We start from the raw sequence: 15338 nt of genomic DNA on the forward strand, positions 1-15338 counted from the left end.
ACTTCAATGCTCAGCAGTTACAACAAGCTTAGACATTGATGAGTCCTACCCCAAATGCTGAGCCCAGGACTATAATACCATATATCACAATTCCGGTCACAAGGGCCATCATAAGTACCATTTCCTACCAATTAATACACTTATTAAATTGTTTAATCCTTTCCTTTCATCCTCAATAACATTTTAGTAAATCAACTAACATATACAGTTGTATTTCACAGCGTAAACAATCAGGAATTGGCAGAAACATCTTAACAATGCCCATACAACATTCTGGTTTATATTCCAAATATCGATTCTGAATATGATATATTTGCTCATTCTGAATTCTCTAATTTACCAGTATTTCGTAATATTGAAAGAGAGGGTATAGCAGACAAAATACATTAAACATGAGTAAATGTGATCTAGAAATCTGAAAGCTACAGATGTTTAAAGTTATAAGCAATATTGAAATTAACTTCCTTCATGATCTACCGATGTAAGATTAATCTCTAATCTAAACTAACATCATTTTTACCAGCTTTGGATTTCTAGTCTGTGCTAAGTGTGAATATTTTCTCTGCACCAATATGGCTTTCCTCTGTGACCCTATTGAAAAAATTCAATGTTGGCATGTATATTGCCCTCTTTCCCTTAAGTTTAAGCCTTTCTCACAGAATTTCAATAATAGTCCAAGCTTATGCATGGATTCTCCTCCATCTTGTTTCTCTGCTATAATAGCAAAGGGTTTTTTTATCATCACGGAAACCCCTGAACTAATGAAACAGACTGTTGCACTCCAAAATTTTGGCACAACAGAACTTCTGAAAAAATGCAAAATTGAGGAATTAAGTTCCTAATTTCAGAAACTTATTTCACATCTCCAGAAGCTGCAAGAGAAGATGTGTCTCATTCAACTAACTGGAAGCTATCTCTATGTTTGCGTAATGTCATAATTCTCATGCCACCACAACACATTCTCAACAAGCCAGTCACACCTTTCTGCAGTTCTCTTGGCACTAAAACATCTCCAAAACCTGTGTAATCAATTCTGCTTTAGTTAAAGCATTTTTAGCATGTGGGCTAGCTAAGAAACAACTATTCTATCTCTTCTCAAAGTCTCATTACTTAAGGTAGAGCAACCTAAAAGGAGAACAAGTGGTGTATTATTGACAATTGCAAGGCTATTCTTGCAGGCAAGCTGCCTATGTTGAGCAATGGGAATTACATTCACACCACTTGCTACCTTCTTTCAAGAAAGAGGAGCTAAAACAATCAATTCACAAGAGATGACATTTATCATCACTACATCTAGGTTACATGAACCTCACCTCAAAATTATCTCAAACCATTAATTTGTCCCTTTGAAGACAGCAAAAAAGATATGTGTACAAGGCAGAGCCATTCTTTGAAATATAAAGGAAAGCTACCTTTTGAGTAGAAGGAAAACAAATCCTTCACATTTAAAATCAAAATAGATTTGGAAACAAGGTTTCTTTGAGCGAGAAATTACAAATAAACTTAACAATAAAACCAATCAATTAGCTCTCAGCTAAGGCAACACAAGGTGAAGTTTTATGATTTCTGTTTAATACCAGAAAATATTAAAAAAAACTAGTAATTGTTAACTCTTCTCAACTAAACGGAACATTGGAAAGGAGTGAGTACAACATAGATATGGAATCACATAACAAGAGACTGTAATTGAACAAGGACATTGGCATACAAAACTCAGTAAGTACTAAAATACATAGCTTATAATATCAACCAAACAATATTCAATTGCCAATATCACAATATCCCATAAGCAAGCTTTGAATAGCAATTCAAACACGTAGCCATAAAATTATTTTTAGAAGATCTCAGTTCCAAAAACACTTATAAAGTGTTTACAATATATTATATGATAAATAAGTTGTTGAAGTTAGCATATGAAAGCGGATTAACCAGATATTACTATATCGTCTCAAGTGATGTGTCGCATTATCAAAGTGAAGTTATTAGTGTTCATCATCATTGAATGGCTGTGTCCCTTTACATCTTCATGACTCCTCACGGGTATAAGAAGTCATTGACTTGTTTTCTCAAATCATCAAAGACAATCATGCAACACACAAATCCACAGGGAAGACAATAATATATATCACATTGGTATACACTTGCAGCGATCTGATATATACATCAAACATATAGTCGATGGTTTACACACACACACACACACATACAGATATATAGACACACACACACACACACATATATGTACAGCAATATATATCTACAACAAGAATCGTATACAATTGGAGGAAGATCAGTATACATATATCATCCATCTCAGGTGGACTAACCTATATGTCAATATTTAGATCGATAAATATTACAGTATCATTATAATTGCAGATCGATCTTGTGAAGAGCCTTAATATTTGTCTATATTGTAACCAGTCAAATCTACATATATAAGTGATATTATTGCTGGATTTTTTCACCTTCAAGTTGCAAGATTTTCCCAGGGAGCTTACCGTGCATTCTGTTTGAATTAATTAAAAATCTGCATTTTATTAATCTGATCATAAAAACAATAAAAGCAACAAGAATTCATACGCTAACAATAGTTTTCTGCCAGTCCAAACAAATTTAAATACAAATTTGCCCCCAAAAATCTTCAAATTTGTTTCCTAATAAGAAAATATATTTCTAAAGCTAGATGTAATGTCCCCTTTTCGGGAGATTAGGAATCATGAAGTTCAATTCATATAATATTAAATTTGGCATATGAGAGTTTAAAGTAAATTAATAAAATAGTCAATATAATATTATAAAAGGGATTAAAAGGTGACAAAAGAGGAACGACGAAAAGATAGAGAAGTGGGAACTAAGGAGTCATAGCTTGATGCATTAAAAGAAGGAAGGGAGACTTATTTTGGATATGCTTGGATTATTGTTTGTTTGGAGAATTTGGGTTTCTCTAGGAGAAACATTGGGAGAGTTTACATCTTCCATTTCAGACCTGACGACACAAACCTTCAGGCCATCGTTGGTGGATTGGACGTAGCCCCGGTTCATCACTGCAGTGGACTCAAGACAGAGTTCATGCTGGGTTACAGGTTCTTTTATATGTTTCCAATCTGATTGTTATTGCTGTTTGTAAGATTGGACTCTATCCATGTTATTGTATTGCTGATTTATAATGCAACAGCAAATCTGATGTGTTAAAACTGAATATTTTAGTGAGCACACTGGTTCATTTGCTGGTTTATGTTGCTGGGTTATATTGCAAATTTACCTGTTATATTCTGAAAACTGTTTGTGAGAAAAATTGGAGAGAATATCCATTTGGGATATTACACTAGACCGTCTATAAGATCATCTGAAAATATGATGTCTTTGAATAAATGTCTTCAAAGATCATCTCAAAATGGTTGCCTCCCAAAATAACAACTAAAACATGGTCAATGAAAAATTAGCACAACTAAAAATTGTCAATATGATCATTGGCTTTGTTGGTGATATGAGTTGTGGGTCCCGAATTTCTAAAGGTTGGATAGTCTCTCAAGTGTCAAAAGTGTCAAACATGGCGAGAATACCACAATCCCTATCACCACATTGGACAACTAGCAATCAATAGCTATGGTGGGTAGGACCTACTTCACTTCTAGCTCTATTGAACCAAATGAGGCTTCTCTAAGGTGCTAAAATACAAAAAAAAACATATTAAGCCTAATACAAACCATGCACATCACATAGTACAGCCCTGTTTTAGTTCTTACTGTGTGCCTACATGTTGCTTTGAGAAACTCAAAGCTAAGAACCATTTAAACAGAAGAATATTCCATATGAGAGTTTGAGAATGTGTTTTATAATAACCCCTTAGGATGTAACATATGTTCAAGCACTACAGTGACAACACTAAATTAAAACAAAAGATATTTAGATTTTGTTGTTTTGAGTGTGTTAGAATAATGGGAAAATGGAACTACTGGCCAATTGGTTCCATTATCCACTTATGCAGCAGTCTCTAAGTTCATACAAAATATAATGCTTGTAACCAGAGGTGATACCTAAATCAAGATATCACAAAAGACATTGTCTGTCAAAATGCACAAGCAAGCTGGGCTCTACACATACATTCTTAATAAACAATAGATGTTTGCAAAAATTAGACTATTTGATTGTCCATTAGCATACTATTAAATTTTCTTTATTAATCTGAGAAAATAAATGAAAATAGCATTCTGAGGATTTTAAAATTATCTAGTTTACCAACTGGTCAGCATACATTCAAATATATTCATTTCACACAAAGAGATACTCACTAAAGGTTTATCCTACCTTTTAATCTAAAACTCTTCAAAGATTGCAATGTGTTATTCCAACTTTGGGATGAAGCCAAACTGTTACAATTACAAAATACAATACCCAAATCTGTAAACTTTTAAAACCATAGTTTTCTGGTATGTGAGTTTTTCTCTCTGACATATTCCCATGTTCTTTTTCCTTTTCTTTCATGATCCTTCTTAGTGATGCCCTTTACATTATTAATACCCTAGGAAAGAAGCATCGGATCTTTCATGAATGCCAAGACCACAGCTGGAACAATTGAAGAGAATGCCCATATCGCATCATGCATTGTCTTCCCTGACTTCCATTGTGAATCACAATGCAAATCCATTTGGATGCACTAGAAAACATGGGCAAATGTTCTTACAAACCTACAAATGCCCTCTGTATTTATTGCACCCCACTTTCTGACATTCTCTGCAAAGTTGTTGGGATAGTTATTGAGCTTCACCCACTGCATTAAAAAATACAGTCAGCATTTTCCCCTTTTCCAGCTGCTGGAAGTGTCTCACTCCAAGAGTTTCAGAGTGCTACAGATCAGTAGCACCCTTCTGCAATTAATATATTCAACTTATTTTCCAATTACTTGTGATACTGACCTTTCATGAACCATGTCACATTGTCAACAAAATGGCAAACTTTTGAAGCATGTTGCACTTTCACGTGATTTGTGAACTCACAAACCATGCAAAATTTAGCTTGGCTTCTCCCTTTCATCCCCATTTGTTTCAACTCATTAACAATTTTGGTGTCAATGAAACGATGTCAGCAAATTCAAATAACTATTATATTGGTGAAACCCATTGACACATTGTCTTTCAGTCAGTACATTTGACCTATGTGAAACCATGTTGAAGATTGAATACATTCTCAAACCTTCAAAAGGTCCAACATCACCAAGAATTTTCTACTTTATTTCACATCAAAGATTTGAGTAACCTTTTGCTTTTGTTATGGTTCTCGGTTCAAGAGGTAAAGATGACAAGGAATTCATCCTATAAGGTATGCCAAAGAAAGGGAAATTCAAAGACACAAACTCAAAGGGGTAACAAAGCATTTGAGTGTCAAGGATCAAATTCGAGCATAATTCATGACAGGTACAAAAAGAGGGGGAGAGCAGAAAATCACTCTAACAAAGGTAACTTAGTGCATATGGATGAGTGTCAAGGAATGGAGGTGAAGGAATACAGGTTGAGAAGAGGAAACCGAACAGTCAAATAAGGCAAAAAGATGAGAACAGAGAACATGATGATGCATAAGTCCGTTGATAAAGATTAAGGGAAAATATGACGCGGGTGGAATGAAATGCCTGGAAGGGGAGCACTGAAAAAACCTTACAAACAATAGGAAACCTTGGCACACAACGAAAGACATTCTATGACCTTACAACATCCAAAAACATTATAGGCATGTCAAACAGTAAAGAACAACACCTATAAGGAACTTGATCAAGGTAGGCCAATTTGGAAGTATCTTAAATCAATTGTGTATGGGGAGCTAAACAAGGCCAAAATGAAAGAGTGTGACTTAAGCAAAAAGGAAAAACAAAATGGGGTGCTAATGAGCTCCTTAAAGTAAACTTTCTCATTCAAGTCATGGCAAATCATCCAAAGAAACTTAAAACTATTCAGCTATTAAACTGTATTAGTGACTTAAATTTGAAAATCCTACGCATCAAGATGACACCTTAGTCATCACGCTTGGTTACATATGACACCCAACAATCTATGCATGGTACAACCACTACATAATGATTGTGATACACCTAAATGAAAACTAAAGGAAATGACATATTCTTTATGTTTGCTTTTCAAATTCTCATTAGCATATGCAAAATCTACGAACATGGTGCTATGAAACCTTGCTATAGGTGTTGGAAAATTGAAAACAAATGCTGATCCTCAGCAACAAAATGGTAGTCTTATAACACCATTAAGATGTTCAAGTGATGAAAGTAAGATTTCACTAGTTCTTATGTTAGAACAATTTGGAATATGCCCTGTCTTTGGATGTTTGTGTGCATCAAACTAGAAGTCGGATTTTTCGAGTCAACACAAGTTTTCAAGTATCCTACATAGTGTTTTTCCTCTGTGTTGAAATCAACCTTATATGTTCGAGAGTCTACAATCTTCGAATGGCATGGATAATGTGAATTGCATTGGAGATTAAAGGGATTAATAATCTTGGTACATGGTGCCATTTAAAAGTTAAGAGTAAAACATTATAATAATAAAAAGATGCAACCTTTGAAAAGTCTCTTTGTACCAAGAGACATACCATTTCTCTAAAATGAGAAATAAAGTCTAATACTTTGAGCAAAAGGTAAGTTAGAGATAAGTAAGAGTGCTAAAAAGGCTATATATATATAAAATCAGATTTTCAATCTGATATATATTTATTAGAATATCAAGGTAGTGATGTGAAGAAAGCATATCAAACATATCAGAGAAGAGTGTGGAAGAAAAGGGTGTAAATGGAATATGAAAACCACTATTTGAATCAAGTGGGAAAGTTGTTGTTTTATTGAAAATATAAAAGAATTTGTGCAGAGATAAATGAGAAGTTATACAAATATAAGTATCATATCGAAGATAAGATAAGATAATGATATTAATGTCTGACAAAAGACCAACAAAAGGGTCCAAGGGACTAGAAGATACAACAGGGAAGAAAATCAATGCAGCAAGAGCACCAAACAGTCTCCGGAAGATGAGTTAATTATCCATCATCAGTTGAGTTAGAAACATCGTTAAGGTGGAAAAGAAGTTTGTGTGCAGTGGGTCGGTGCTCACAAAGACAGCAAGGGAGTTGGTGCTTCCAGTAAGTCGAAGCCTGTGACTGTGGGAGTTGGAGCTTCCAGTCAGTCGGTGCTCATAAAGATAGGTGTTGGAGCCTGATGTAAAGCATCACTAAAACTAACCAATTTATAGGATCCATCCTGATCCCTTCAGCATCCATTCAATAAATTTATTATGTGGAGGCATCTCATGAGTTAAAACAAAATATGCTTCAACAAGTTTATTAATATATCTCCATTGACACAATCTTATATATATATATATATATATATATATATATATATATATATATATATATTAAAACAAAATATGCTTCAACAAGTTTATTAATATATCTCCATTGACACAGTCTGATATATATATATATATCAGAATGTTTTATTCATAACTTTGGTTTTCGACATCTTCCTGAAAAATACTTTGGAGGAGGTGTTCAAAATTAGTCCTTCTAAAACATATCCAAAGCTGAGCCCAATCCAACTATTCCTTTACATGTTATGGTCTCTAAACCGAGACCCATTTTTACTGTCATAAACCAGAAAGGATACATGTAACCCTGCATAACAAATCCAATATCTGTCATAAACCAAAACCAAATGATCCCAAACCTATTTCATATTAATCCTTCTTGAGTCTAGTGTCCAAATATGTAAGCCATTCATTCTTCCAATCCATAGATCATTACATGGATTCAAATTTATGCCCGCAACTCCATTGAAGATGTTAAAAAACCAATTCCTACTAAAAGATTCATTAACTTCCACAAATCTTCATAAAAACGACCCGGACCAAAGAACAAAAGAAAGACTATTCGTATATCTTTCCAATGAATCTATTTAGAGGTTATAACTCATTAATATGTGTCTGTACCAAACGCTGCAACATGACTGTTGTCACAGAATCTTAAATCTGCAAATAGCAACTTTCACTAAAATATGCACAACTTCCTCAAAACTGAATGAAATTAATCCAAAACAAAAGGAGAACAAAGATAAGTCATCCTCCTATCCAAATATATAACTTATATAGGGTTTCCAGGTAGTAACTATATGTACAAGGCCTGGAAACAGCATAAAAATATTGAACACCAATCAAAGTAGCTAGAAATGAATGCACAAACTAACACCAAAATGTCATCTTTCTTCTCATTTTGATTTGGAACGACCAATACAAGTTATTTATATCATTTTAGGCATTTACAACCATCCAAATTCCCCTATGACCTTTCATCTTCTTTTTGTTTTCAACATTTTGCAATATTACAATTTTGCAATCTTGCACTTTCTTGACAACTTTACATTTTATTGCCATTAGGCATTATCATTGATTCATTACATGAAATATCACATTTAAACATATGAACTTACATTAACTAATTACAATATCTCTTGGGGAAATCTATAATATCTTTATGACTAGATGCTCCTGCACTAGAGCCTCTAGTAGATCGTAGCCTACAAATCTTTGTAAAAGAACAAGTTTATATAAAAGCAATTATTTGTCATGGTTTTCTCCTGCATTGGGTTTCCACGTAAATCTTTTGTTATTGCGTTCATGTGCATAATTGTTTATTTCAACATTTGAAGTTACAATTTGGATAAAAGTTTTCATAACATTTTGTTCTAATTTAAAGTCGTCATTGACCAACTTACATGGTTTTTAAGTATAAATTCACTTGCTGTTCTAATTTTCAATTAACCCAGCACTTCTATTTTTCACTTGTCACCAAAATTGCACCTGTAACTTGGTAGTCTTTTTCTTAGTCAAATCTCTCAAAGGTGAATTTCTCCCTACTAGTGTACATCTAAACAATTTATACAACTCTTATTAGCTTGAAATTGTCAAATTTTATTTATTATTTGTCCAAGCATGTTGCATGAGCTTTGATTACCATTACTCTATCTTTTAAAGTCTTTCAACTTCTTACAACAGTTAATTTGTTTTCAATTTTTGCAAGCTTTGGAAAGTTGGCTCAATGCTTTGCTATGTTTGATGTACTTTCTAAAGATTTTGAATCAATTTAAATTTTTCAAGAATAATTTGTCAAACGCCCTTAATCTCTTCAATCTGCAAATGCATATTTTCCATATTGAATGCAAATTTGATAGAATTATTTTAAATTTGCATAGAAAATCATGAAGAGCGTCATAACTCAAAATTCGTATGCTAGCTTTTTTCTCTAAGTTTTTGTAAGGGTGTAAAATTCATTGGTAATATATTTCACTTGAACCAAATCACTTGTCAAAGCTTGTTATTTTTAAAAACTGCTATCATATCTATTGCAAAACATGTCCAAGTTCATCAATGAATGTCACTAGCACATTTGGTTCAAGGGATTTGTCAAAGACAATATTTACAGATATAATTTCTTGCACATCATTTCTTTGAGAAGGAATAAAATTGTCTATTGCATCTATAAGATCTATTTAGTGTACGTTGCTCCTTCACACTATAAGGAGATGCTACGAGTCAAAAGCCCTTTTGTCCTCTTTATGTGAATCCAAAAGTCCAATTCAAGTATGCTCTTCCTTTGCATGACTTGAATATTTTCCTTGAGCAAGCCTTCCATGGATTTCATCACCAAGGGGACAACGTATACCCTTAAGTTTCACCAAGGTATATAAACTTGGAGGTGAATTAAATGGCACAACCATTGGAAATAAAATTTCTCATTTTCACTAGGATTGCAAGAAATTTACACCTTTCAAGGTGAAAGAAAAGAGTTGATTACCCTCTCATACCAAATTATTTGACATCTTCCACTTTCATTTCACAAAAAAATTCCTCATCCACCTTCGATTATATAGAGGTCATCCCTTAATGACCTTTGGCAGGCCTACAAAGATCTTTCAATTCTTTTTATTCATATTTTCATTGCACTTTCATTTGGTAATATAGAGTTCATTGTGGAAAGACTTTCAACTCCATGGTAACAGGTGTATAAGCTGTCCATGTTCCATCATCATCCTAATCCTAATGAAATCCCAAATCTATCTTCCCTTAATCTGATCAACCCTAATAAAAATATAGCTTCTTTAAGAACTTTACTTAGATCATTAAGCAAATCAAAGCATCCTATCTTGCTCATTGACCTACGCACCTCTAATCCAACCCTTGTCAAATTTTTCTTCACATCCAATTCAAAAATCATGACTCCATTTTTCTTTGATGACTCCCTCATCAATCTAAAATCCACTTCTATGAAGATGTAATGTTTGTGAAAATAAAGTGGTTTGTCAACCAAAATGGAATCCTCGAGATACTTAGACAATACTACCTTAAGAACACTTGTTGTAAGTTAGAAATTCTAATCCTTGACCAACATGAATTCTTAAGTGATATTACGTTGAAGAAAAATTTTCAAAAGTTCTAAGTTCTAATCCAATATGAATTCCCTCACAGGTCATTAGATGGTATTACCTTCAGCAAACTTGTCATAAGTTCTAAGTTCTATACACTCACCGATCAATGAACTCCCTCATGAATCATGCAATGGCATTTCCTTAAGCGATATTTCTATAGGCTCCAACCACGCAACCATTAATTATCAAAAGCCAATAAAAAGTTATCTCAAGCTCTATTGCCAATCCTACTTTCAGCTGAAAATGATCATATTGTTCATATTTCTATAAAATCAAAGATAAAGATCTATATTTCAGCTACAATCTTCAACACATCTGAGAACCAATCTCATAGATGGGGTTCATAGTCAACAAAGAGGAGGAATCAATCCTTCAACTATATGTGCGTTGCACCCCTATTTCCAGTGGTGAACCTGTCTTCCCATTGATCGTTACCCTTTAACATGAAAAGATGATTTTCTAGTCACTGATGGTTAGATGGCTTCCATTATCCCTTTTCTGTCAAGGCTTCAATCTAGGAAACAACACCATATCCAATTATCAGGTGGTATAAGAATAGCTTTTCTTTGTTCAAGATCACCATTCATTTCTAGCAAGACTCAACAAGAGATTATCCTGGGAAAACCTTTCAACTTGAAGGGAAAAAACCCATTCACACTAGAAAAAATCTCTTTTATTAATAATCAATGTTCAAGTACAATGTTTTCACTTGATACGATTACTCTATACACTAAGGAACCGCATATACAAATTGAAACGAGACTCTTCATATTATGCGCGAAGGTCTCTCAATTTCCAAATACAAGACTTTTCGCAAGACACATCTCTCAAAAATGTTGTTTCAAATGTTATCATAAATATCTTCTCAACTGAAAACGACCATAATGTTCATATTTCTATAAACTCAGAGATAAAGATCTCTATTGTAGCTACAATCTTCAACACATCTGAGAACCAATCTCATAGATGGGGTTCATAGTCAACAAAAAGGAGGAATCAATCCAATTGTCTGTGTGTTGTACCCCTATTTCCAGTAGTGAACCTCTCTTCCCATTGATCGTTACCCTTTAACATGAAAAGATGATTTTCTAGTCATTAATGGTTAAATGCAAAGTTGCATGGATACGAATACGGATACAAATATAGATACGGTATTGGGTACGGATACGGCCATTTTTTAAGACCCCTAATATGGATACGGCTAGACACAACATTAATAAATAACACATATACATATATTTAACATAGTTTTCAAAGTTAATTTCAAAAGTAATATTGACAAATAAATGCTACATATATATTTATAAGTTAATTTAACGCTTTACAATATGTAAACATAGTAGAGTTGCATTAGAAGATAACCCAAAAATGGGTTGTTGAAATAGAAAAACATTTTATTTGTCTTTCTCATTCGGTGAGGGTTTTGTTTATACTATTTGTTTAAAAAAAACTGCTTCAATATAGTTTTTTTTTACATTAAAGGGAAGATCTATGTCAAATCTTACCAAAAAATCAAATCCCATAGTATTTGGTATGGTTCAATAATCAATTTTATTAGGCAGACATGGGTACAATATTCGATGTGTATCCGAGAAGTATTGGATACGTTTCCAAATCAGATACGGGGATACGCGCGCCCAAGGAGGGACAGAGGAGTTTCCGGCAACTCTGGTTAAATGGCTTCCATTATCCCTTTTTTGCTAGGGCTTCAATCTATGAGACAACTCCATATCCAATTATCAGGCGGGATAAGAAAATATTTTCTTCACTCGAATCACCAGTTATTTCTAGCAAGACTAACATAGAACAAGTTCTACAGATATGATCTCTATTCCCCAAAAGAAGAAATCGGTGGTATTATGACACAACCTCTCGTCTATTGTTAGCATCGATTTGACAAAGGTGGAATAGTGAAGAACCAATCTAGGTGTACCAACTAATCAATTTGGTAGGAATTTGTAGTGTAGAGTGAATGCCCCTATTGCTGATCTACTAGCTAGAGGATCTCAATAGGAATTTATCTCCACTACATCAGAACTATTGGTGGAGTGCCCCTGCTATCCCCCTAAAGCATGCAAGTTCAACCACCATATGTAATACTCATCGATGCTTCTAGCTAGTACGATTCCTAATGAATTGCCCCACTATTTCATGGGCATGCATCAAATTAGTAGACAATGAAAGCATGCTCCATACTCATCGATTTCTTCCTTGACAGAAGGAGGTTGATGGCCTAGAACCAAAGTCTTAAAGCGAGTGATAAGGCAACTTTTCAACACGCACCATAAATGTTGTCCGAGAGGCAAGTGGTTGCTTTAATATGGCAATGAAATCATGATTCTTTGCCTCCATTCCACCTATCAACAAGAGAGATATATTGAGATAGAGTCAAATCGTCTCCCCTTACTTATTTCTATATAGGATTGGGCAAAATCCAAACTACTAGCAACGATCACATAGAGAACAAGGTCAACTGCATCATAAAAGGGATAAAGGGATGCCAAAAGAAACCAATCACATAGCTTGGAAATAGGGATCATATAGCTTACGGGACATAAACACTTTTCTAGTAAAGTCCTCATAAATAGCTCTCCCTCTCCTGGGAAATCTCTTTTATCAAATCTTTCAAACAAGAATATTGATTTCCCAATGAAGAATAGTAAACCATGACAATCACTTGTGTTATAGCTCTATCTAGAAGGAATATAGTGAGTGCCCCGCTATGCGGATGCACATCAAGTACCACTATGCCACTCCTTAGGCCCATACATCCCTAATCCTTCCCAAACTCCTAAAGGTTACTGCTCTCAATGCCCTTCTAGTAGTTTCCTCCTATTCCCTACTATTCTAAGGCATAAGGGTTCTCTAGGATCAGCAACTAACTAGGTGGCTCTTAAACTAGTACAGCTATGTCTAATCTTATTACAGGGATTATGGCACAATGAGGAGTGTTCCCCTTGCTTGAGATTCTTAGAGAGAGCTACAAAAGAGTTTGTGATCATACCAAAAGCTTGGGAGTTAACATTTGAACATGCAACTCAGGCCACACCTTTAATTGGAAGGGATGATGCTCCAACCCAAGATTTGTATTCTGTAGTTGCATCTTAATCATCATAATAATGGGAAGGCCAAACCAAACACAATTGAGAGAAGGCCATCTCTTAAGTGTATTGCCAAGGCCCTAAGAAAAGTGGTTTATACTTAGCTTTGCCTTTGCCAAGAGCTCACCATGGTCCGAACTAGCTACCTTTGTTCAAAAGGCCCACAACGGAACGAAAGAAAGAGATATGAAGCGAGTGACACTCTAGATCCTTATTAAAGGTTGGTCCCCTTCTATGCAATTCCATCTTATATTCCAGCGACAATGCATGCCATGATCACTCCTCTACTAGTTGTGTAGGGCAATTTCCCCTTATATAGTAATATATGTCATCGGGTTGGTGGTGATCTCATTCCATGCCCCTTTTATCCAATCGACAGTCTGCCCTATGTAGTCATCAAGAGAGGATAAAGAGTCACAATCCCTACCAAGGTCACTGTCCTTCAAAATCATGTATCTCTTCTCAACTTAATTGCTGCCTCTTAATATATTTAGTCACTGCCTTATCAACAGGGGTAATTGCACCTTTCAATATATCAATCACTGCCCTTTCATATATTTAATCATTGCCTCCTGATTGCATAATTTCGACGATTAACATATATTCAGATATGTCTTCCCCTTAGACATCAAGCATTGATTGACCAAAAGTAAGCATTCACTTCCATTGAAATTATGATCGATCATAAATGTAATAATTTCATTCAAGTGTATATCTGTATGTGTGCATGTGTGAGTACCAGATTATACCATATTTCTTCAAATTTTTCCCTGGTCGGCTCTTTGGTTCAAGAAACAAATAGTCTTAACCAATTTTAATTATTTTATGTCGAGTTGAACTTTCTTTTAGTGTTGTGATTTGTGTTATCAAGCCCTAATATCAGGCAGGGTATGACAATCATTCACAAATTACAGAATATGAAAATTCCCTACAAACCTGACAATTACATGTAGTTTCAAATTTGTAAAGTAAAAAAGAAAAAGACTAATGGATCTTTAACAAGCTATAAATCTAGCAATTGCTAATAGCCTAATACAATATTCTATATATTTTTCTCTGTCCACACAAATTGATTAACTTTGAACATAGTTCCTTTTGTATTCCAATACACGTAAATAATATGCTACATCTTCAGAGTAAAAGGCTAGTAGGAGAAAAAATTGCATCGAGCAAATGCATACATACCGCACAAGAAAAATGCAACACTATCTGCGATATCTTGTCGAGGTGTGGGAGCAGTCTACTGAGCATCTTCTCAAACTGCTGAGGTTGTAAGTACCAATCAATATCCTCAATGCTCTTTATACCTAGAAGGGTTCCAACACCCAATGTCTTCAGAGCATTGAGAGATGAAGTACCATTCTTCCAGAGCCAAATACCCTCTTCTGGGAAAAGCGCTCCCTTAGGACATAGAAATTACAGAATGAATAAAAGACTTTACAGCACATTAACATAAAAACAGCTTGTCAGTGATTGTAAATACTCAAAATGGAATAAAATTTGTGGCATTCTTCCCATACAGAATACACATAAATTTCAATGGCAGTATCACAATGCTTCTCCTCCTACAGGATTTCCAATAATTAAAGAAACAGTTTTAGAGAACAAAATTCAGTATCTTCCATCTCCTGGGACTTGGCATAAAGTGATAAAACATTCTTTGAAAAATTAACAGCTCATAAGGTGCACAAATTCTAGAGATGAACTTGACATAAGACACAAACTAAGCATTTCTGCTTAAAGATCATATTCTACAA

At 34.4% G+C, this 15338-nt stretch overlaps 1 protein-coding gene across 2 annotated transcripts in view; it reads right to left on the bottom strand.

Moving 5' to 3' along the window:
* LOC149529133 (protein virilizer homolog) overlaps positions 1-15338 on the bottom strand; it is a 168328-nt gene that overhangs the window by 31853 nt on the left and 121137 nt on the right. For both annotated transcript variants that reach the window (XM_089811290.1, XM_089811289.1), the window contains exon 18: positions 14767-14982. In XM_089811290.1, the coding sequence (XP_089667416.1) occupies positions 14767-14982 (216 nt within the window). The remainder of the gene's footprint in view (positions 1-14766; positions 14983-15338) is intronic.

This window comes from Cupressus sempervirens, chromosome 11, assembly GCF_028749045.1.
Source record: "Cupressus sempervirens isolate cs-2001-9-10 chromosome 11, ASM2874904v1, whole genome shotgun sequence".
In the NCBI taxonomy this organism is placed as follows: domain Eukaryota; kingdom Viridiplantae; phylum Streptophyta; class Pinopsida; order Cupressales; family Cupressaceae; genus Cupressus; species Cupressus sempervirens.